Consider the following 26,446-nt stretch of genomic DNA (forward strand, 5'->3'; position numbering starts at 1 on the left):
GCAACCTAAAAGCTAACCAATTTCAATCATACCAACCCAACAACCTGGCTTTTCAGACCACAGCATACTTGTTTGTTAAATTAAATCTGTTGTCTTCTTCTTCTTCCTTTATTGGGTTATATCCCTCGGGATAATTCCAAATCTGTTGTCAAAGTGGAACTGTTTCCTGTCAAAGTGTAAAAACTTATTCTAACCTTAAAAATTAGACCGACAAAATGTCATGTTATAATGTTATAAAAAGTTTAAATGGTCAACTTTTACGACGAAGCAGCATTTATTTCCAAAGTGCAGAGGTAATTTTAATAAACACTGCTTGATATTTTTATCTCACTACTTCATCATTTTCCTCAGGTTGCATTACCCAGCAGAATTCATCAAAATGCTAGAAAATACAGCAACAATACACCCTTTCCTAAACCCAAACCGCCAGGAAGGGGTATTGGACCGATAACGTGGAAAAATCTTGGAATTACTGCCGTATTAGGTGGCGGTTTGTTAGCATTTATGTGGTATTTAAAAAAAGAAAAAGAAGAAGGTAGACAGTCAAAACATACACCCTTATTCTGAAGATATAAACAAATTTCTTTTTTAGCACAAATGAAAGAAAGACAGCGTATGCTCGGAAAAGCTGCTATTGGTGGAAGCTTTGAGCTTGTAGATAGTACAGGTAAAATAAGAAATAGCGATGAGTTTCTGGGAAAATGGCTTTTAATATATTTTGGGTTCACACATTGCCCAGATATTTGTCCAGATGAGCTAGAAAAAATGGCAGGTGTTATTGACATTTTAGGTAGGTATTTCCCATAGTTAATACTTTGATCAGGAGCACAGGTGTACAGGGTTATTCACTATATTTTGAACCCCCTGTAAACTGCTTTATTTACAGAATTAGAAAAAAGTGTAAAATACAAAAGTTATTCGATTTTTAAATTATGATTTTTTGACATATATATTGTATCAGTGACGTCATCCATTTGGGCATAATGACGTAATCAACTATTTTTTTAAATGGGAATAAGGGTCGAGTGCTAGCTCATTTGAAAGTTTATTTAATTCCCTATTCAGTAATATAAACATTGACATGATTAATTATACAGGGTGTCCAAAAATTTTTTTTTAATGAAATTAATTGACACAAAAAGAAGAATGTATGTAATTTATTTTATTTAAAATACATTTTACTGCTGTTAGAAAACAGAAATAAAAGTTTATTGCACAAATAAACATTGATTTTTGCTTAAATTCAATGTTCAAACTGCCAAGAGGCAGATGGGTGGCAGCTTGAACATTGAATTTAAGTGAAAAGTAATGTTTATTTGTTCAATAAACATTTATTTCTGTTTTCTGACAGCAGTAGAATGTATTTTCAATTAAATAAATTACATACATTCTTCTTTTTGTGTCGATTAATTTAATTAAAAATTGTTTTTTTGGACACCCTGTATAATTAATCATGTTAGTGTTTATATTACTGAGTAGGGAATTGAATAACCTTCCAAATGAGCTAGCACTCGACCCCTATTCCCATTTAAAAAAATAGTCGATTACGTCATCACACCCAAATGGATGACGTCACTGGTACGATATACAGGGTGTCCAGAAACTCTACCGACAAACGAAGACAGGAGATTCCTCAGATAATTTTAAGATAATTTAACCCAATTCACCTAGTCTGAAAATGCTTCCCAAGGGAGCTAGAGCTCTTTGAAGATGGAGTCATGAAATTAGTTTTTCTTAAATAACTCCAGAACGCTTCTATTTAGAAAAACGAAAATTGGTATACATATTTACTTTCCAGAAATGAATCGATTCCATCCATTGCGAATTTCTAGTACAGGTCATAGGCATCCGTTTTGGGTAGGGCAACGGTTATTTTATCTCCCAACTTTTTTCTCTTTAATTTTTAAGCATTTTTGACTCTAAATTATTTAATTCTGAGTTATTCTAGTACTAAAAGGTACTCTTAGTTTAAGTTGATAGGATACACCGTTTTCTAGAAAAATCGATTTGAAAATTTTTCGTTCCTTGAATTAAAAAAAAAAGATTAAAAAAAAACTATTTAGACAGATGAAAACTGGTACATTTATTTATATTCCAGAGATTAATCGATTTCATTAATGGCGAATTTCTAGTACCAGTCATAGGCGTCCGTTTTGGGTAGGTCAACAGTTATTTTATAGCATACCTTTATTGTCTTTAATTTTTAAGTATTTTTGACACTAGATTATTCGATTATGAGATATTCGAGTACTAAAAGTTACTCTTGCTTTAAGTTGGTAAAACACATCGTTATTTTTTTAAATTTTTTAAACTTTTTTTTTCAAATTCCCAAAACTAAAAACTTTCAAATCGATTTTTCTAGAAAACGGTGTATCCTATCGACTTAAAGTAAGAGTACCTTTTAGTACTAGAATATCTCACAATTTAAAAATCCAGTATCAAAAATGCTTAAAAGTTGAAGGCAAAAAAGTTATGCGATAAAATAACCGTTGCCCTACCCAAAACGTATGCCTATGACCAGTACTAGAAATTCGCAATGGATGGAATCGATTAATTTCAGGAAAGTAAATATGTATACCAATTTTCGTTTTTCTAAATAGAAGCGTTCTGGAGGTATTTAAGAAAAACTAATTACATGGCGCCATATTCAAAGAGCTCTAGCTCCCTTAGGAAGCATTTTCGGACTAGGTGAATTTGGTTAAATTGTCATAAAATTATCTGAGGAATCTCCTGTCTTCGTTTGTCGGTAGAGTTTCTGGACACCCTGTATATGTCAAAAAATCATAATTTAAAAATCGAATAACTTTTGTATTTTACATTTTTTTCTAATTCTGTAAATAAAGAAGTTTACAGGGGGGTCAAAATATAGTGAATAACCCTGTACCTCAAATAAAAGTGTACCTCAAAGTGTACACAACAAATAAAGGGTCCCTGAGACAGCATATTTAAACCCTCCGGTGTCCACACTGCGATACTCCTTGCTGTATTTAAAAGTTTAAATAAGTTTTACCCATATTCTTTCGTACACACCACTATCTATTTAGATATATCGCCTGTTTGCTTCAATAAGGTGTTAAGTTAAAAAGTACAATTTTACAGGAGTCTCCTTTTTAACTTACAAAAAATTATTGTCTCCAAAGCAATGTATTTTTATAGTCCATCTAATATTAACTATAAATGTTAACTACTTACGTCTCTGAAAATGTTCGATAGGCCTGATGATGTACAGTAGACTCGCGATTATCCGAGGTAACTGGGACCGTGACTACCTCGGATACGGAAAAACTTGGTTAACACTGAGATTTGAGATTGGTTATATTGATAGAAAAGCACGTAAATAATCATAACTGTGGATATTTTAATGACAAAATTAATACAGTACTGTCTATTAAAGATAATAAAAACATTTACCTTATCAATATTACTGTTTAAAGAAGTCTTTGATTTTGCATAAGCTTTATTTCTCTTTTTGATATTGAGGCGGTTGTTGCGCCAAGGTTGAAAATTGTAACTCACAAGTTATGACTTTTGCCTCGGTTAACCGAGGGGCTCGGATGACCGAGTCTCGGATAATCGCGAGTCTACTGTAATAAATTTAGCGAAAAATTTGCATATTTACAAAAAAGGTGATAATATGTCACACTTTTCCTGCAAAAATGTAATAAGATGAATGTTACAAACTGATTTGTCACGTTGTTGATGATATTATTTTTGTTATGTTACTGGGTTATACAATAAACAAACGTCGAAGTAAAAGATTTTAGATTTGCGAATATGTTCTTTATTGAAAAAGTGTAACTATAACAAACAATATTAGAATTACAAGGCGAAATTAACTGCAATAATTCTTAAATTAGAACTATTTCTTAGGGCCTGTTGTTCGAATGCTAATCAACAATGATCATTATCAAATATTTAATTACTGTCACTAAAACTTGCTAAAACTGTCAATGTCAACTTTGTTTGGGTTGCTGAAAACATAATTAGGTAATTACAATTATGAGATTTATTATCAATTATGTTAATAATTATTATTATATTAATTGATTCTATTGTTTGTTTTTTAACCAAGAGGAGTGATTCAAATTTACCGCGGTGTAATGCTTGTTTCTAATTGGTCCAACCGTAGGCAAGTTTACTCCACTGTTATTAAATTTTGACACTAAGGACATTTATCAAATTTTGACACTTCTGTCATTTTATAGGTTAATTAAGTATATCTGCGATTTTTGTGTTTTCTGCAATATTCCTTTAATTTTTAGATTTTTAGTCTACTTTTATATAAAAACAATTGTTTTTAGAACTCTTTAGCGATGTGTTAATATAATATAATATGTATGGATTATCATCGAAAGCTGATATGATCAACGAAAAAAGAAGATGAATTTGTTGACATTTCTAGTAACTTTCTTGGGTGTGAATCTGTCTTTTTAGTTTACTCCTCTTGGTAAAAAAATCAACATTAGTCGCAGAATTGTAATCAATTATGTTTTTAAAGTTGACATTAACAGTTGGTGACAGTAATTAATTATTTGATAATGATCATTGTTGATTAGTGTTCGAACAACCGGCCCTTAAAGTTATTTAATATTGCGTAAAAGCTTAAATTCTAAAGGAACTAATTTCATTAAATTACGAAAATGTAACACTTAATATTGTCTTTGTCAAAACAAGCAAAAACACGTGATATTTAAAACTACAACGATTCATAAAATGGCCTGTGATATCTTGGAATTAGGATTTTTTTAACCAGATCCATAAGATCCTCTTTTTTCTTATCAGCATTGCGCTGTATGCATCTCTCAATTCCAAATTGTTGCTCTTTTTCTTTTTACTAATAACTATAGCTTTCTTAAATTGTTTGTCAGCGTATGAATTTTTAAAAAATATAGCATCGGTTCGCTTTTTTTAAGTTGAATCACCTTTAAACCTTCTAGTTTTACTGTTTCATTATTTTCATCTTTCAGTAGAGAAAAGTTAATTAGGGCCGCATCTTAATTGACGTTTAATTTCCCTCTCAATTTGAGAATGAGCAGGATCTCTCTCGTTTTTTGTGTGCCTTTTTATCAAATATTTATGGGTTACTGAGTTAAGATTTTCAATTGTTTTTACTGTGTATAGATACATACAGATCATAAATTTATTTTTTTGCTGGCCTGCACAATTATCAGAATAGAACACAACGTCAAAATTGTTGAGTGTTTCTGAAACTTTCTTAAGGTACTTGTAAACACATGTACCGATTTCATTCACAACTCTATAGGCGTTTGACTCATCCCAAACATAGCTTTCAACACAGTTATCCTGAATGTTGTTATGGTTAAATTAAAAATATTCAATGTTGATTTATAGTAGCATACCGAGATCTCCCTTTTGGGGCATTGGAACACTGCTGCAAGTCATACACTGCGACCAGAATTGTATTGTCTTTTTTATCATTTTCTTTCTCTATATGTGAGAGAACTTCATGACATCCGCAATTATCTTTCATTGCAGAAATGTTGCTGTCTATTTTTCTTCTTTAAGGCCGTCTCAATAGGCCGGCTATTAACTGCTAAAGTATTTTTTAAAAATAGTTTACACCAGTGGCGGTTTCTCCATAAGTGCACATGTGCACGTGAACCCCCAAAATTATTTTCACACCAACATTCATATATGTAATATTTATCATTCTATATATAACATTTTAATCTAACTATACAGTAATTGAAATTCGAAATAACAGATCCAAGGAGTTTATAAGTATCTAATTGGTAACATTTAATTATTTTTATTCTATTTCAAAGGAGAAAGTTCACGGATGCGAGGCCTTAGACAGAACCCCGCGTTCACCGCTCTCACAGTGGTTCCTATACCGATGACTTGTCATACGACAAAATACAACTCACCACCCACCCCGCTACCCGCTATAGCCCACAAGTTTAGATGGCCACAGGATCACAAGTAGGATGTGATCTTATGGCATGATCTTTGGTGTTTTCAACGTGCATGGCACACGTATTTTGCTTTCATGAAGTTCGAATTTCGGAACTATATTAAGAATGGAAGGATTTGTGGACGTGGAATATTTAAAATCAATTTAATTTTCTTCATTATATTTAGAAGAAAAATTAAAAATGCCGAAACCAAATTTGTTAATTAAGAATGTACCAAAGTGCAAACGTCGGGATTATAAATGATTATTTAAAATGGAGATTTGTGTAAAAACTTACAAATTGTGTAGGTGTGAAGCACATATTTGGAGAAGAGGAAGCATAATGAATAAAATAGAAGATTTAACTATCCAGTTGGAATTCCAGATTGGAATTCTCTAATTATGTACTTCTTCTTGTTACGATGCCAGTGACAACTGCAGAAACAGAACGATGTCTCTCTGCATTGAAACGTATCAAAACTTTCCTTAGAATAGCTATGGGCCAGGATCGATTAACTGCACTCGCAATGTTTTCAATAAAAAAAAAATGATTCAAGAAATTCCAAATTTTACTGAATTTGTTTGTGAATAATTTATCTAAAAAATAACAGGCCACTGACTTTCGTTACAAAACTTGCTTCTAACATTTAAACACTAAATTATAATTTTAAGTAAATAAAATAGATTATTTATTGTAATTTTTAATAAGGTCCTTTGATTTTTACAATTTGAAGACACTTAAAAACCTTTACCTACGGAAATAGGGTCTCAAGGTCTTTTTATATGTTAACATTATGTGTGCACCCCCAATATTTTACACCAGGCGCCGCCACTGGTTTACACACTCTAGTCTTTACACCAGCAACAGTTAAAAAGAAAGCATTGTTATTGTCACGAGAAGGTGCAACGTTCCCATCGGCATCCATTTTAACGTAACGATATTTTGGGATGACTGCTTCAACACTGTTTGCGATAAATGACCACTGTTTTCGATGTTTCCTAAATCCCAGTATTCTTTAAATAATTGCAAACGTCGCTCCTCTGTGATATTTGACCGACATTTGAAAGCACAACTTTCTCTGCAAGGTGGTTTCAATGTACATTCTGGAATGGATTTCTCTGCCTTTAGTATTTGATACGATTTTCCACAATTTCTCAGTTTCTTTACTACATTTTTTTGCCAATTATCTTCTTGTCTTCGTCTTTTCTTTCCTATTTTATTTATATTGTCTTGATTTCTTGTGCTAATAGGTAAATCTTATTCGTCAGAACATAAAGCATTTCTTCGATTACGATGTCTTAGTTCTACATCTTCTAGCGTCGTCGCTATCTGTAAAGAAAATTATGGTTAGAATATTACCAGAATTAGGTAAAAAAAAAATGAAATGCTTTTGATTACATTGAATAGAATATTACTAAAATTAGGTAAAAAAATGAAATGCTTTTGATTACATTGAAATGAACATTAATTGAATACATAAAATTATCTTCACTGAAAGAGCTAGATGAGCTGGTTGACGAGTCACTAGACGAACTACTGCTAGTTGAATCACAACGACTACGATTCGGAACTGTTAAGTCAACTTTTCCTTCTGTTAACAATGAGTCCTCTATGTTTGAAGTTCCATTCTGTATGTTTAATGTTGTGCCATTATCTAAAAAACGGTACGTCAAATTTAATAATATTATATAATAGAAGATAAGAATAAAACAGAAAATAATAGTAATAACAGTCATGTAACCTGTTAGGCATACCCTACCTAACACATTATTTAAATTTTACACAAGTTATCGGTCAATCGTAACCAGAATCGGCGATGAATGACAACAAAACCTATCGTCTAATGGGTGCCTAAATACTTCGTAGATAACTAAAACTTACATACCTGTCCTAGTCATTAGAACGGGAATGTTCGATTTCTCGGTTGCCATTGCAAGTTCAAGGATCCGCATAGATCGCGATTCCATCTGAAAAAATAAGTAGGTACATACTAGTTATTTATTTTAGTATGAACAATGTAATATTCAAAAATATTCCCCATAAAAATATTGTTTTTTTCTGGAAGAACGAAACTTCAGAATGTAACTTGAACTTGTTTTTTGTACTGGGAAAACTTTTATCATATACAACGTGGTATCCTTAGATAACACAAAGTAAAGTTTATATATTTTCAGCAACAGTGTGACACGAAGGTATATACCAATTCACACTCAACGGACATTTTTCAACAACACTGTTTTAAAATAAACATATCACACTATAGAATAAAAAAATATAATTGAATGAATACATACCTTTGCAATCACAATGCAATATCGTCGTGATATCACGTTTTTGTCAAACAACTAGTGCACCTTCCTCTTTGCTTGCGGAGTGACAACTGTCTTGTCTCGTTTTTGAAGCAAAGCACTCTGAAGAAAGAAATAACGTGACATCGCAATGTAGCACCGTTCCGCTGTTTCTTTTCCTTATACATTTGCTATTACTCACTGAATAGATACCGCGTTTTTGGAGAAAATAAAGTTTGACACGGCGGTTTTAATTATTATCAAATAAAAAAAATATTGAGTTTTTGGACCTGTCACGTTATTGAAGCAAAGAGGCAATATGTGCAAGTGACTATCTTTAATACTACATGTGGCTATTAAATTTTCTGAAGTGTTTTATCAGTTTGATATTGAGCGTTGAAGTGAGTTGTTCAATAATTTATTTGCAAAAATCAAAGTTAAAAAAATCAGTGCAATGTGTGTCTATAGGACTAATAAAATTATTTTGTATTTATTTACTTTTGGGATGATTGTGAAATTTTTGAAGTTATTCTTCTTTCGGCGCGATTGAGAGTAAAATTTCATAAATCTGCGCGCATGCGCACACAGATAGTAATAGTACGTTGCTAATCTTTCAAGATAGGTATGTATGTATCTGTATCAGCGCAAATAAGTCATTAAAAGAATATGTTAGTGTTTTTAGTAAATGTATTATTTATTATAATTTTTGGATTTGTCTTTCTCTGTAGTAAGATAATAAAATATTATGTATGTAGGTATAACATTTTTATATGTCTATTTGTCACCATGTTGTGTAATTATATCCGAAACTTACGTGTCACTTAAAGAAGCTCGGTGGCGTAGTTGGTAGAGCGTTGGGCCAATGATTGGAAGGTTGCGGGTTCCAATCCTTCACAATCCTGGACGATTCATATATATTTTTTTAATTTTTGGTTGTTTTAATAAAAATTTTTTGAAAGTGGTAGATAAAAAAGTTAGTTTAATATTTAAATAAAATACAAATAACCTGTTAAGTATATTTACTTCGTTGAAATTATATAATAGAAGAATAACTTCTTACGTGTGTACAAAGTACACACACATTCTTTTTTTTTGTAGTAAATGTTTTCTTTGTTTAGATTACATTGTAAGACTGAGTACTTGTCTTTTTATTTTATTTATTTATTTATTTTACCGATATACCATTTTTACAAAATTATGACGTCAACCTTTACAACGCATAATAGGTTGCGTTAAAAAACAAACAAAAATTAAAATTAAACATAATTCAATTAAAGTAGTAGTTTACGTTATTAAGTAATGCTCAAAATCTTTCAACTGATTTCTTAAATGTTGTAGATATTCCAAATAACTCTAAACTATTGCTGTGCTCATTGGCAGTTCATAAAATTTTTGTAATGGGTTAATTTTGACCATAATTGGTACTGTGGAATGGAATGTTGAAAATCTCAGTGTTATGAGTTCTTCTAGTATTAACATTAAAACTTATTAAACTTAGTAACTCTGGATCTTAAACATATCCATTTATAATCTTAGAATGGAAACATAAACCTTCTGTGATGTAGTGATGAGATGTTAAGTATTGACAGTAGGTATATCATCATATTATGTGTATTGCTGTCTAATAAAACCAATTTTGAAAGCACTTATTTTGAACTCTCTCGATACTGTAGATGTCACTATAATATGAAGGTGACCAAATGAGAGAATCATACTCCAAAACTGATCGAACTAACTAAAGTATAACATTTTTAAAGTTTGTACTGAAAACTGATTACAGTTCGTAAGAATAAATCCCAACATTTTTAAAGCTTTAGTTGAAGTTTCGTTAATATGCTATTTAAAAGTTAATTTAGAATCAAAATTTATACCCAAATCTTATTACGTGCCTTTAAAGGTATATTATTTATACAATAATCATAATTTACAAATTATCTTCCAAAAATAATTTTAAAACATTTTTTTTTATCCAAGTATAGCATATTTACCTCACACCAACTAGCTAAGCTTTAAATATCATTCTGCAACAAAGAGGGATCAACTAGGTTATTAACTATTTGAAATATTTTAAGGTCGTAAATTTAGAAATTTACTACTTTTAATGACCGAGGATATACCATTAACAAATATATTAAATAAGAGCGGCCCAATATGAGACCCCTGAGGAACTCCTGAGGCTACAGATACTCGCTGAGATAAACAATTTCGATATTTTACATACTGCCATCTACCTGATATACCTATAACTACCTATTCACTCAAGTATTTTACCTCCAAATCCATAGCCTTGTAATTTAGCAACAAGCAGATCATGGTTAACTCTATCAAAGGCTTTAGAGAAGTCTGTGTAGATAGCGTCAACCTGACCCTTCTGTTCAACAGCAATAAAATTTGTATACAATATTAAGTTCGTGCATGTAGACTTACCTTTAGAAAAGCCATGTTGTTGAACATCAATTAAATCTTTACAATTCCATGTTAAAAAGTTATTTACAAGACACTCAAATAGTTTGGGTAATACAGATTGGTTATAAACAGCCCAATAATTTTAAATATCATTTTTATTACCAGACTTGAAAATTGGTGTTAAATAACTAGTTTTCCAAAAATCAAGAAAGATGCCACTACTCAATGAGGAATTAAATAAGTGGTAAATAGGTTTTGCAAGAGTAAAGATGCAATGCTTGAGTACATAAATATGCTGGCAAACAATCAAGCGATCAATTATGTCAGAGAGTTCAATACTATAATTATTCAGATTAACACTCTGTTAATAGTTAAAAATTTGGATCTGATTAGTTTTAGAATTAGGATATTACTCTAGGCTAATTAGCAAAATACAAGGAATAGCTATTTGTATAACAAGGGAGGAAAGTGCTACTTTTCCTCCCGAGAATGAAGTTTACTGCCTGACGCGTAGCGGAGGGCAGTAAGCATTCAAGGGGGGAAAAGGCACTTTACTCCCATGTTATACATATGGTTTTTCCATCTTCGTCAAATAACAAGTCATTTTTTCGTTTTTACTTAATTTATTTATGTAACTAACCAACAAAATTTATTAGAACTAAAACAAACAAGTAGGTACAATATAACTGTCAACTGTCAAATATAAGTCAAATTATTAATGTAAACATTGGTAAATCACAATAACAATTTACTGTTTTTTACCATTCTGCAAAATACAGGGTGTTTTATAAATAAACGTTAAAATGTATAGATACTTACGTAATAGAAAATAGATATTGTACAGGGTATCAATAAGTTATATTTCAAGAATGAAATACTATGACGTCACTTTTACTTTTCCTCCCTAGGGAGGAAAAGTACAACTTTGCTCCCTACAATCAGGTCCCGAAAAGTATACTTTCGGTAGTACAACTTTGCTCCCTACAATCAGGTCCCGAAAGTATACTTTTCTGGACCAGATTGTAGGGAGCAAAGTTGTACTTTTCCTCCCTAGGGAGGAAAAGTAAAAGTGACGTTATGGTATTTCGTTCAACTTTTTGACGCCCTGTACAATATCTTACATTTTTACGTAAGTATCTATACATTTTAACGTTTATTTATAAAACACTCTGTATTTTACAGAATGGTAAAAAACAGTAAATTGTTATTTTGATTTAACAATGTTTACATTAATAATTTGACTTATATTTGACAGTTGACAGTTATATTCTGCCTAATTGTTAGTTTTAGTTTTAATAAATTTTGTTGGTTAGTTACATCAATAAATTAAGTAAAAAATGAAAAAATTACTTGTTATTTGAGGAAGGTGGAAAAACCATATGTATAACATGGGAGTAAAGTGCCTTTTCCTCCCTTGAATGATTACTGCCCTCCGCTATGCGTCGGGCAGTAAACTTCATTCTCGGGAGGAAAAGAAGCACTTTCCTCCCTTATTATACAAATAGCTATTACCAGCAATTTGATTGCTGGAATCGAATTTTATGATTGTATATATTAATAATATAGTTATGCAAAGCCCGCAGATAGTGTGGTACTTTTTTTATAAACAAAATGGCGACCTAAAATCGTGTTTTTTTCAATTTTTGCTCTATAACTCAAAAGATTTTAACTTTACACCAAAAACACCCAAATAAAAATTCACCGTAATTAAATTCTTCATAGAGACGTGTTTTTCCCGATTTACTTCGACGAAAATTTTCCCCGAAAAATGCGGGGTTATCCAACAAAATCCTTAATTTTCAACTAAAATTTTAGATAAGTAATTGTTTATCAATAATTAAATAACTTGGTAATATAAAAGCTCTTTTTGTATAGATTATAACTCCAGAAGCCAATGGAAATTGAATGGACAGTTTAGCAACAATTGAATTGTTAATTAAAAATATACGGTCGCTATAATAACCACAATAATTATGATACATAAGAATAACTATGATTTTTCTATAAAAAGACACTGTACCTATCTAATGTACTTTACAGAATTAAAATTGGACTATTTAAGCGGCATCAGGAATATTTTAAAATTATAAACATTTTTTGGCTTATAAACAAATAGAATATCTCGAGAAATATTAAATTAAATTAAATAATGAAAACGGTATTGGAAAAAAGGGGCAGGACGCTTCTTCTAAAAGAAAAAACGTTTAATTGTGATGAGTGGTTCCTGAGATACAACCGGTCAAAGTTGACCGGCATTTATGGCAAAAATATAAACAATAGGATCATAATTTTCGAGCCATCACCTTTTTATTTCTGTCCTCTTTCTCCACACCAATTTTCATATCTTTAAAATACTCATAACATATATTATTATAATAAAAACTATCGATATTACGAGTGAAAATTGCCAAAAATAGCAAAATTCCAATCAAAAATTAGGTTGGAGAAAATGTAATCTCAAAATTCAAAATGGGTAGGTATACGTTAAAAAAAAAGAATGTGTGTGTACTTTGTACGCACGTAAGAAGTTATACTTCTATTATATGATTTCCTAAAAATAAATATACTTTAAACAGTTTGTTTTAATTTTTTTTAAACACCAAACTAATTTTGTGCTTACCACTTTCAAAAAAATAAAAAAAAGTATAGGATTGCACTGGATTTGAACTCACGACCTCTTGATCTCTGGCCGAATTAGTCGAGGCATTGAAGCACAAAAAAAGGCCTTACTCTCGATTTTTGACGCAGTAAGACGGATTTTAATGCAGTTTGGTGCGTTGGATTCGTGAGAATGTCAGGAAATTTTGTGAACTATTGTAATGAATAAGAAATCTGAAATTGCATTTGTGCATAAGAAAAATTCATTTCAAAAGTGCATTTTGAAATAGGCAATTATTATAAATTTGCAACCCGGTAAATAGTTGGGCAACATACCGATTAATTATTTTAATTATTTTTAATTATTTTTAATCATTTATAAGTCCATATAATAATAGTCTAAGATGTCAATAACCATTAATAATAAACAAAAAAAAAAATTACTTAACCAAGTACTAACGGGTCCGTAGCTAAATACACATACCGCTAATCTACGCAGACACTTGCTAGACAACGGCGATATTAGGTATAAACAAAACAAATTGGTAAGTAAAAATTGTAAAGAAAATTACTACATACTTAAATGTATTATAAAATTAATATATTCCTAAATTTTAGAAGAAACATTCGTAAATAGGTATTATTAATATCTATTAATGTTACTAAATGAAATATAAATATTTTGACGTTTCACAATTTGACAATTCACTTTTAAAGTCCATATACGCTCTGAGCTTCGCTGGTGGCGCTCCTAGCGGATTACTGGAATTATCTATCACCGGTAATTTTTAAATTTATTATTTAATTGTTATCGCTTAACATTTACAACGCAAAAAATTAATTAAATTGTAATCGATTTTTTTAAGATTTTGCTAATCATTTTGACGTTCTATTGATAAAATATGAATTTCTTACTTCGGATACTTTCACAATTATCGTGTAGATGGCGCTAAGATTTTTAGATTAAATTATAATTACATATTACGGAACATTAAAAAAACTTAAATTCAGTAGTTAAAACGTAAGTATATTTAAGGTAAAAATATATACCACAGCTTTGACCAACTAATATTTTTTATAATTAATGTTTTTAATTTTAATTTTACATTAATCACTTTGACATTTATGTCAAATTTCCGGTAAACGTTTACATACTTGCCACTACTGGCGCTCGAGAATTTGTAAATATCCCCTCTACGTACGAGCTCACAGCGGATAATAATAGTCTAAGATGTCAATAACCATTAATAATAAACAAAAAAAATTTCCTTAACCAAGTACTAACGGGTCCGTAGCTAAAGACACATACCGCTAATCTACGCAGACACTTGCTAGACAACGGCGATATTAGGTATAAACAAAACAAATTGGTAGGTAAAAATTGTAAAGAAAATTACTACATACATACTTAAATGTATTATAAAATTAATATATTCCTAAATTTTAGAAGAAACATTCGTAAATAGGTATTATTAATATCTATTAATGTTACTAAATGAAATATAAATATTTTGACGTTTCACAATTTGACAATTCACTTTTAACTGCAGTGCCTTAAATTTTTTAAAGCATCGGTGCTTTAAAGTAGCATTTTTAACGCTCCTATGGAGTGCTATAAATTGCATTTTTAACACGTTTGTAGAAAAATATATTTAAAAACACTAATATATTCTTTCCACACCTTTTCTGGACTGATAAATACATAAATTAAAACATTTAGTAACGAACTCCATACTGCCTGTGTGCGCAGATTACTAAAATTTCACCCTCAATGAAATCGCGCCTAAAGAAGTATAACTTCAAAAAGGCAGTATAACTATTAACTAACCTTTGTTGTTTCTCTTCCCACAAATTTTAACACGCAACAACCATACATTACATAACCAAACCGTCAACCGTCCATACCACAGCTGTGCTACAGCTGCCATATTGGATAATTTTTGACATGTCATTTGAACATCCAATCAGAACAAAGTTATAATGCGCATGCGCCCGGATCATAGGTTTTAACATATAAAAATTCACCCTCATATCTCGCGTAAAGAAGTATAACTTCAAAAATGCATTTTCTCGGCTTCCCATGGAGCAATTTTCTTCATTCTTTTTTTGTTCCCAAGTAACTCGAGTAGAGCCATCTAACTAACGCATTATTAAATTTAATAAATTAATTTATTTATTATGATCTAAAAATTTGTTTTATTTCACAATCGGGAATTATCACTTTCTGCGCACTTATGTGATTTTTAACAGCAATCAACACACCACCAACCCTACTTTTTCCGATAGTTGCAGAATTACGATCATTTCTAAACACATTATAACCAGTAAGTCCTAATTCTGCATCGCTATAATCACAAGTTAACCAAGTTTCCACCAAAATCATTATATGATAATTACATTGAGCTATGGCAATTTCCAGAGATTTTAGTTGAGTTCTCAATCCACCAACATTTTGATAATAAATTAATAAAGGAGGTGAGCTTATATGTTTCGTCGTGTATAGTTTTTTGTGTGGAATTATCATTGATCATTTTGCACCTGAGTCGTTACATTATGTTAGTCATACAATAAAAAGTTAAAAATACCGAAAATCCACGAGGAAAAAATTTCCTGGTAGTTGGCTGTATACCATTTATTACAAAAAACCATGAAATCCTTTATAAAAGTTATATTTGCTAAAATCCCTATACAAAGCTACATCATAAAACAAACAGAACTAGTTTTCAATCGGTTGACCGATCATCATCAGTGTTTCTTGAATCATACATGCTAACCGCCAAAGTAAAAATATTAGGGTGAAAACCCTTTAAAATTAATCCGTCATATGCCCGGTTTTTCAGTGAGCGGTTAAAATTTTGGTTAGCTAACCTAGTTTAAATTTTAACCAATATTTTAACCCTTATATCGTTTTTCAGTGCTTTAAACCAAGATGTGCAATTCTATAGATTTTTGACAGAAAAATAAACAAAATAGAATTTCATAACCTATTTTATAAATAACAAATAACATAACATTACAAAAATGATTAATGCATTCAAGTTCCGATTCTTCATCTGATGATGAAGATATAATCAAGAATATAATAATACATAATACAATATTTCCCGCGATAACACAAAATGTCATAATTTAACTAACCTCTTCTTTCAGCAAATATAAACGTCTGTCGGAAAATTCGGAGTTAAACCACCTATGATAGCGAGTATCGGTTAAAATCTTGGTCAACTTAAACGGGTTTAAGCGATAACCTAGTACTGAAAAACTGATTAACCATAAAAATTTCCGTGACCGAAAAATCTGGGTTAACCCAGCACTGAAAAACCGGCCTATAGGAACATATAAAATTGATGTGACTTTCCGCTATCAAAGTCACTTGCTTCTACACAGCCATGATGTGAACAAGTCATATTTAGCTCAATGATACCTAGGGCGTGAAACATTGGATATTTTGTACATCCATATGTAAAGTCACATCAATTTTATATGTTCCTATGACGGATTAATTTTAAAGCGTTTTTACCCTAATATTTTTACTTTGGTGGTTAGCACGTTTGATTCAAGAAACACTGATGATGATCGGTCAACCGATTGAAAACTAGTTCTGTTTGTTTTATGATGTAGCCCTGTATAGTGATTTTAACAAATATACCTTTTATAAAGGATTTCATGGTTTTTTTAAAAATACCGCTTTTCTTTTGTTATTCTAACAAATTTTTGATATTTTTAACATCTAATACCGTTTTTATTTGCGGCATTAGGTACCGCAGTGTGTCAACTCATGTAATTTTACAAGACGTGGCTTCCGGAGGGATAAACTGCTTATGTGCCTGTGACCACCCTTGTTGTCTCACCGGCTAATTGCTTATGATCTGTGTGACACATTATTAGCGTCACGCTATAGTTAACGTGTTAATGACACAATAAACAAAATTTTCCTGAACATGTATTTTTTTAGATAAAGCTGAGGATATGCCCAAAATCCAACCACTGTTTATCTCAGTAGATCCAAATAGGGACACTCCAGAAGTGGTTGGAAAGTATTGTAAAGAGTTTTCCCCTAGATTGCTAGGACTGACTGGAAGTGAACAACAAGTTGGGCAGGCGTGTAAAGCTTACAGAGTATATTTTAGTGCTGGCCCAAAGGATAGTGACAGTGATTATATTGTAAGTAGATATGAGAAAAATATTGCACCCTTAACACGTTGGCTGCCGTGAGACACAAATGTTGTGTCTCATGTTGTTGTTGATAACAGCCATGTGACACACCGTAGTTGCCTCAAAAGCATAGAAACGGGAGACTCATGGCCATAGAGGCCCACTTTTTTTTTAACATTAGGGCAGCCAACGTGTAAAGTTCTAGAATGTGCTAAATCAGCGTTTCCTAAACTTATTTTTCCGTGGCCCGCTTATTTATGTGCTTATTCTTGGTGACCCACTAATTTTTTTGCATACTCTGGTGTGTGTGTACAAGAAAACATATTTAAATATTTATTATAGTTTTATATATTCTAATATAGAATCATTAGCTCAAACAAAAATTTAATAATACAAAATAAAAATCAAATACTTTATTAATGAGAAGTATGCAATTATTTCTGGTTAACTAAAAACTTGACATGTTAATTTTATCATCAGGTCTGGTTCGACTTTTAAATAGTTCCTATATTTATTTTTGAGGAAAACCAGTGTTGAAAACCCCGCCTCACCCTTATAGGTCGTAACAAAAGGAATCAGAAACTTTATCTATTTTTCTGCTAAAACTGGGTACTCCTGTCGGAAAGACAGACAAAAATGTATCAGTAGTATTTTGTCTAATATGTCTTTGAGTGCCCTGTCACACGATAGTTCACTTACTGACTCAATATCTAAATCCGGAAGTTCTGTCTCGGATTCTACGTCCATTGTAAATGGATTCTTTATCCATGCTTTGTTGTTCTGGACGGGGAGAAATTATTCCTTTAAATTTGCCTCCAATCCTAGCAGATGTTCCTTGAAAGCCGCTGAAATCTCATCCAGCAATGGATTCTTATACTCTTTTTGAAGTTTTGTTAGCTTTGAAAATGCTTAGTAATTTCCTGCTTCTGTGCGACCTGTCCACAAATTAAGTTTTTTTGTTGCAGTTTCCACCTTCTCTTGTACTACCAGTTGACATCATGAAAACTGTCTTTAAATAGTTCGGCGACCCGGCATTTTGCTTTCGTGGCCCGGTACCGGGTCGCGACCCACCATTTGGGAAACGCTCTGCTAAATACTTGTCAGTAAAGCGTAAAAATATTTCTTTAGGGATAAATTTCATAAAAAATCATTTTCTGCTTAATTTACGGTACTAGATATTTGTTCTGAAAGGCAGTAGGTAAAGGCATACATGTGACCAGTTTTTTTAGTTTGAGTTCCAATGCTGAAAACCTAAATGCCTATTCTCCCTCCATAGTGCGACAGATTCGTGCAAATATTATAAGAATTGTGCATTTAATGATAGAAGCATATAATTTGGACCACATATACTACACATATAAAGGTTCTAAATTAGATATGAGGCCATCTCAGATTTTGCCTTTTACAAAAATGGCGGGCAATCAAAATGGCAACTATACATATGTGACTAATAGCGCGATAACTTTTGAACGAAAAGTCCGAATTTAACCAAATTTGGTATATGGGTTCTTTTCTTGATGTATAAGATCAAGCTCCTGAAACGGAAGAATCGATTTACCAGAAGTTGTGTTTTCCCTGATTTTTTATGTAAAAATATGTTGTTTTTTTTCAATTCTTCACCCTGTATATATTAATTTTTCAAAAAGGTAATACCGGCATTGAAAAGAGCGTAAAAATATTTTTTAGGAAATATTTTGAACTTATTAGTTATGTTAATTACCATGTAATAAATTCATAACTTATCTTCACATGTACCTATGTGTGGCAGATTCGTGCAAATATTATAAGAATTATTGTGCATTTAATGGTAGAAGCATATAATTTTGACCACATATACTATACATGCATAGGTTCAAATTTAGATATGAGGCCATCTCAGATTTTGCCTTTTACAAAAAAGACGGGCATTCAAAATGGCGATTATATGTGACTAATAGCACGATAACTTTTGAACGAAAGGTCCAATTTCAACCAAAGTTGGTATATAGGTTCTTTTTTTATGTATAAGATCGAGCTCTTGAGCCGGAAGATTCGGTTTACCAGAAGTTGTGTTTTTCCTGATTTTTTTTGTAAAAATATGTTGTTTATTTTTTCAATTCTTTCACGATGTATATATAGTATAGTATACTAGCTGATCCAAAAGATGGCATAATCCAGACATCCAAAGTGAAAGTTATCCTTCAACACCAAATTGTTCTATATGGTCCACACAATGTCCAGAAAAAAGTCACACCATTTTGAGCGTCGGGTTTGGGGGGAGAGGGGGGAGAAATCGGCAAATTCGTAGTTTTTTAAGTTTTTCGCCAATATTTCTAAAACTATGCGCTTTAGCATGAACAACCCTCTATACAAAATTGTTCTACATTAAATTTGAAATAAAAAAGGCCCTATGCATAATCTTTCTAAAATGAATGGTTCCAAAGTTACGGAGGTAATATAGTATACCTGGTCCAAAAAAAGGCCTAACCCAAACATCCAAAGTAAAAGTTTTCCTCCAACACTAAAATGTTCTATATGGTCCACATATTGTTCATTAACAAGTTACACCATTTTGAGCGTCCGGTTTGGGAGGGAGATGGGAGAGAAACCGGTAAATTATTAGTTTTTTTTAGGTTTTTCGTCAATATTTCTAAAGTATGCTTTAGCGTAAACAATGTTATACACAAGAATGTTATACATGAAATTTAAAATAAAAAATTTCTATACGTAATTGTTATAAAATCAACGGTTCCAGCGTTACGGAGGGTGAAAAGTCGAGGTTTTCGATACTTTTTATATTTTTTGGGCAATATTTATGATATAACTATACCAAAAACCTATACATCCAAAGTGAAAGTTATCCTCCAACACCAAATTGTTCTATATGGTCCACATAATGTTCAAAAAAAATTCACACCATTTTGAGCGTCGGCTTTGGGGGGAGAGGGGAGAGAAATCGGTAAATATAAAAAGTATCGAAAACGACCACTTTTCACCCTCCGTACCTCTGGAACCGTTGATTTTATAACAATTATGTATAGAGCCTTTTTTGTTTTAAATTTTATGTAAAATATTTTTCTATAGACCATTCCTTACGCCAAAGCATAGTTTTAGAAATACTGACGAAAAACCTAAAAAAGCTACTAATTTACCGACTTCTCCCCCATCTCCCCCCCCAAACCGGACGCTCAAAATGGTGTAACTTTTTACTGAACAATATGTGGACCATATAGAACAATTTGGTGTTGAAGGAAAACTTTTACTTTGGATGTCTGGGTTAGGCCTTTTTTTGGACCAATTATACTATACTACCTCCGTAACTTTGGAACCGTTCTTTTAGAAGGTTATGCATAGGGCCTTTTTTATTTCAAATTTAATGTAGAACACTTTTGTGTAGAGGGTTGTTCATGCTAAGCCGCTTAGTTTTAGAAATATTGACGAAAAACGTAAAAAACTACGAATTTGCAGATTTCTCCCCCCTCTCCCTCCCAAACCCGACGCTCAAAATGGTGTGACTTTTTTCTGAACATTATGTGGACCATATAGAACAATTTGGTGTTGGAGGATAACTTTCACTTTGGATGTCTGGGTTTGGGTCTAACTATACCATACTAATATTAATTTATCAAAAAGGTAATACCGGCGTTGAAAAGAGCGTAAAAATATTTTTTATGAAATATATTGAACTCTTTAGTTATATTAATTACCATTTAATAAATGCATAACGTATCTTCACATGTACATAGGTACCTATGTGCGGCAGATTCGTGCAAATAATAATATAAGAATTATTGTGCATTTAATGGTAGACGCATATAATTTGGACTACACATACTACACATACAAAGATTCAAATTTAGATATGAGGACATCTCAGATTTTGTCATTTACAAAAATGGTGGGCATTCAAAGTGAATCTGCCGCCCATTCTACCATTAAATGCACAATAATTCTTATAATATTTGTACGAATCTGCCACACATAGGTACATGTGAACATACGTTATCTTCTTCTTATGGTGCCTATCCGTTACGGATGTTGGACACTAACATGGCTATTCTGACTTTGTTGACTGCTGCCCTGAAAAGTCCGGTAGTGGTTAAGTTAAACCATTTTCGCAGGTTATGCAGCCAGGATATTCTTCTTCGTCCTGGACCTCTTTTCCCGTGCACTTTACCTTGAAGTATGGTCCGAAGTAGGTCATATCGTTGTTCATTGCGCATTATATGGCCCAGGTATTCCAGTTTGCGACGTTTTATGGTTACGACTAGTTCGCGCTCTTTACTCATTCTATGTAGAACTTCTTCGTTGGTAACTCTGTCTATCCAGGAAATCCTCAACATGCGTCTATAGCACCACATCTCAAATGCTTCGAGTCTCTTCAGTGATGCTTCAGTTAAGGTCTATGACTCCACGCCATATAAAAGAACGGAGAATACGTAGCATTTTAGTAAACGAACTTTTATTTCCAATTTTATATCGTGGCTGTTAAAGATTTTTTTCATTTTGACGAAAGCTGATCTTGCCTTCTCGATCCTTATCTTAATTTCCGTGGATTGGTCCCACTGTTCATTTAAGTTTGCACCCAAATAACAAAAGTTGGTAATTTGTGTTATAGGTTGTTGGTTAACTAGTAATTGACCAGGTGGTATCCTATTTTTGCTTATAACCATATATTTGGTTTTTTTGATGTTAAAATCAAGCCCAAACCTGCTACTTACTTCTGCCACCCTGGAGACAAGTGTCTGCAGACCTTCAAGACTGTCTGCAAAAATGACAGTATCATCAGCGTATCTTATGTTGTTCAATCGTTCTCCGTTTAGGAGAACGGTAGGGTGCCTATAAGTATTCCCTCGTCTATGTCCGTTAGTGCTAGGTTCATACGTTATTTATTTATTAAATGGTAATTAAAATAATTAAAAAGTTCAGAATATTTCCTAAAAAATATTTTTACACTCTTTTCAATGACGGTATTACCTTTTTGAAACATTTATATATACAGGGTGAACGAATTGAAACAGAAACAACATATTTTTACATAAAAAAACAGTAGAAACACAACTTCTGGTAAACCGTTCTTCCGGTTCAAGACCTCGATCTTATTCATCAAAGAAAGAACCTATATACCAAATTTGGTTGAAATCTGACGTCTCGTTCAAAAGTTATCGTGCTATTAATAACATATGCATAGTCGCCATTTTGAATTCCCGCCATTTTTGCAAAAGGAACAAAAACTGAGATGGCCTTATCTCTAAATTTGAATCTTTATATGTGTAGTATATGTGGTTCAAATTATATGCTTCTACCGTTAAATGCACAATAATTCTTATAATATTTGCACGAATCTGCCGCACGTAGGTACATATGAAGTCACGTTATGCATTTATTAAATGGTAATTAACATAACTAAAAAGTTCAAAATATTTCCTAAAAAATATTTTTGCGCTCTTTTCAATGGCGGTATTAACTTTTTGAAAAATTAATACATACAGGGTGAAAGAATTGAAAAAATAACAGCATATTTTTACATAAAAAACCAGGAAAAACACAACTTCTGGTAAACCGATTCTTCCGGTTCAATACCTTGATCTTATACATAAAAAATAACCTATATACCAAATTTGTTTGAAATCTGACGTCTCGTTTAAAAATTATCGTGCCATTAGTCACGTATGTATAGTCGCCATTTTGAATGCCCGCCATTTTTGTAAAAGGCAAAATCTGAGATGGCCTCCTATCTAAATTTGAACCTTTATATGTGTAGTATATGTGGTCCAAATTATATTCTTCTATCTTTAAATGCACAATTGTTTCACATATCGGTTGCACTACCAGACAAAAGGTTTTAGTCCCAATTTTTGTGATCCTCGAAAGTTAGTGTGGGCACCCACTGTGGCCATGTTTATGGGTAAAGTAAGATCATTTAATTGGTTCTCAACAATTTAGAACTATATGATGCTTGGGGAGAATGAAAATGATCATAAATGTTTTGGTTTTTAATTTTTTTTATTACTAATAAAATGAAACAATATAACATTATTTTATTATTAAAAACTTTGTCAAAAATTTGTTGGTGCTACTATACTATGCGGTCTACCGAGGGATGCAGTACCAGCAAAAAAATCTTTACAAAGTGAATAAAACGTATAAATCAGAAGAATTATAATTTTCATTGTACAAATTAATACTTTGTCATATCAATATATTATATACTATTTTAGTTGGGAATAAGCCAATTTTGTGGCTATTCCCAACTAAAATTGTAAATTAATATTGCAAAATATTAATTATTTGTAAAATTAAAATAATGATTCTTCTGTTTTATGAGTTTTATTCACTTTGTAGAGATTTTTAGTATTGTATGCAAACCCTTCTGAGAAAAGATTATGCTGTTGTTGCAGTTATACAGTGCCGACAAAAAAAACTTGTGAATAAAATGTATAAATCAGAAGAAATAGTATTTTAATTTTACAAATTAATACTTTGTCATACTAATTTACTATGTTAGTATGAAATAAGCCACAAAATTGGATTATTCTGCACAATATAACAGATATGCACAGGTAGACTGCATCCTTGGGGTAGATCGCATACTATAGTGGCACCAATTTGTTTTTCTTAGGGATATTTGTTTTTTAAAATAATATATCTATTTTAGGTGGACCATACTATCATTATGTACTTAGTAAACCCTGAAGGTGGTTTTGTTGACTATTATGGACAAAATAGGACAGCATCAGAGATATCTACGTCAATTAGGGTTCATGTTTTAAAACATACTACTTCAAAGAGTTGGTTATAATAAGATAATATATTCTTTTTTTTTGTAAATAGTTGTTAAAAATAAAATTAAATCATTAAAGTTATTTTAATTTATAAAATACGTCAATCTTATAAATGTATTCAGGGTGTCCCCGAAAAAGGTGATACAGTAGCGATCAACAGGTAGCCAAAACGCGTTCCAAGATTGCGGTTGTAATTTTGAATATTTTTTCGAGATATTTGGCCCACGTATTCGTAATATAATAAAGAATGGCGGTACAGAGCCCAATTTGAAAAATATATTAATATGTGGAAATTACTCTGTAATTAAATACAATATTAAAAAAACGAGCCTGTACCGCCATTAAGAAGAACAAAAAAATACACTTTCTTCAAATAAACTTTTTTATCCGATGCCTGGATTTTGTGTCATTTTGGAACTACTAATGAAATAAAAAATTTTAGTAGTTCCAAAATGACACAAAATCTAGGCATCGGATAAAAAAGTTTATTTGAAGAAAGTGTATTTTTTTGTTCTTCTTAATGGCGGTACAGGCTCGTTTTTTTAATATTGTATTTAATTACAGAGTAATTTCCACATATTAATATATTTTTCAAATTGGGCTCTGTACCGCCATTCTTTATTATATTACGAATACGTGTGCCAAATATCTCGAAAAAATATTCAAAATTACAGCCGCAATCTTGGAACGCGTTTTCGCTACCTGTTGATCGCTACTGTTTCCTCTTAAGGTATGGATATAATACACGGTAGAGATAGTGTAAACACTCCTGACCACGGTGCAGTAGCCTTTACGTGATTTTGACTCCGCCTTCGCGCAGATCCATGGTCAGGAGTGTTTGCACTATCTCTACACCTACAGACGGTATGCAGAGGCGCATCTCTCTCGCTGTTGTGACGTCACGCGCGAGGAGAATGCTTTGTAAATGCATATCATTTTTAGGAGATACGTTCCAGTTTTATCGAATTTAAAATGATAGCGTCTGATTTTTTGATTAAAAATGATTATAAGAGAAAATAGTTTTATGTACTATTATTATTCCTAGGGATTTAAAATTTGTCCACCTAAACGTTGTTCATTAAAAATGTATTTGAAAATTATTTTCGAGGAAATACGTCCAAAAATAATAAGAATAAGCCTTGATTATTAATTCAAGAATAAGAATACTATAAATACTTTTTATGCAGTATTGTCTTAATAACCTGATGAAATGTTTTCTCTTTTAAATTGCCAGCTTATTAAAAAATATTTTCAAGAAAAGAATAACATTGATGTTATAAATAATACTATTAGTTATATCGTCCTACCAAAAAAAGGAAAGAAAAAATGCAGACATTTTATAGAATACAGTGGAACCCCGATAAGTGGGCCTCTGATAACCCGGAAGTCCGGAGTCCGGCCACTTTTTCACGTTGACTGAATTTTTTACCAAGAAATAAACAATACTGTATACACCTGTACGTAATTTAGATGTACTGTGCACATGTATTTCATAATTTTTACCATATTCTCCGGCTAACCCGGATTTTCGATAACCCGAAACGGCCGCGGTCCCGATGATTAATCCGATTTGTCGAAGTTCCACTTTAATTTATTGCAAGAGAACAAAAAAAAAAAATAAAATACTATTATATTTTAAAATTGGTTAATTTTGACATTTTCTTCTCTAGGATCCTTTGAGCATTTTTAAACTAATTTTTCTATTTAACTCTCGTAGCCTAATATAACTTCGAGTTTTAGCGAAGTAAAGGACAACTTCGTAAGGCACTGATGTAGTTGTTATTTGTGACATTGTTTTATCAGCTAATTTGTGAAAAATGTTCTCCTCTTTAGATAAAGAGTTACCATGCATCTTGTGGAACTCCGTCTCCAGTTTCAGAGCCACCTCCCACAAATCATCATTTACTAATGAACTAAATTACATAGTAATATATATATAGTAATATAGCGCTTTTTTGCCAGACTTCAATTTGCATACCAAAATATGTCTTTTCGTTTTTTGGTCAAACGGCTGAATTTAGAAAAAAATGTTATAAGACTTTTACTCTACATTGTGTCTTCTACCTATACCTTTAAGGAGCGCTCTATTTTCGGGGACACCCTGTATAATGCATTTAGAGCAATTTAGAGTTGAATGGTGTGATGAGATAAATGAATGCATATCTATATCAAAGATTGTCAAAGACAATCTCATAGATAGTGAGGCAGGCTGCTAAACCTCACATACAAAATATTGCAAATACATATAAAGAATACACTAAAAAAGAATGGAAGATAGAATTTGTGAACACTAAGCGGGTTTTAGACAAGGAAGAAGCAC

The 26,446-nt window shown here is 31.8% G+C and overlaps 1 protein-coding gene across 1 annotated transcript; it reads left to right on the top strand.

Moving 5' to 3' along the window:
• The first annotated feature begins 79 nt into the window (after positions 1 to 79).
• LOC114331609 (protein SCO1 homolog, mitochondrial) lies at positions 80 to 24,203 on the top strand. Its single transcript, XM_028281220.2, has 5 exons — positions 80 to 293; positions 352 to 535; positions 593 to 790; positions 17,163 to 17,371; positions 24,000 to 24,203. Exons 1-5 carry the CDS (start codon positions 216 to 218, stop codon positions 24,141 to 24,143), a joined length of 813 nt encoding a protein of 270 aa, XP_028137021.1. The 5' UTR covers positions 80 to 215; the 3' UTR covers positions 24,144 to 24,203.
• The last annotated feature ends 2,243 nt before the right edge of the window (positions 24,204 to 26,446 follow it).

This window comes from Diabrotica virgifera, chromosome 2 (genome assembly GCF_917563875.1).
Source record: "Diabrotica virgifera virgifera chromosome 2, PGI_DIABVI_V3a".
Taxonomy (NCBI): domain Eukaryota; kingdom Metazoa; phylum Arthropoda; class Insecta; order Coleoptera; family Chrysomelidae; genus Diabrotica; species Diabrotica virgifera.

Excerpts from the sequence above, each read along its gene's own strand:
- LOC114331609 (XM_028281220.2), top strand. The coding sequence starts at position 216 with ATGTCATGTTATAATGTTATAAAAAGTTTAAATGGTCAACTTTTACGA. Across the intron at positions 791-17,162 it reads AGGTGTTATTGACATTTTAG|ATAAAGCTGAGGATATGCCC; the intron begins GTAGGTATTTCC and ends GTATTTTTTTAG. Across the intron at positions 17,372-23,999 it reads ATAGTGACAGTGATTATATT|GTGGACCATACTATCATTAT; the intron begins GTAAGTAGATAT and ends TATCTATTTTAG.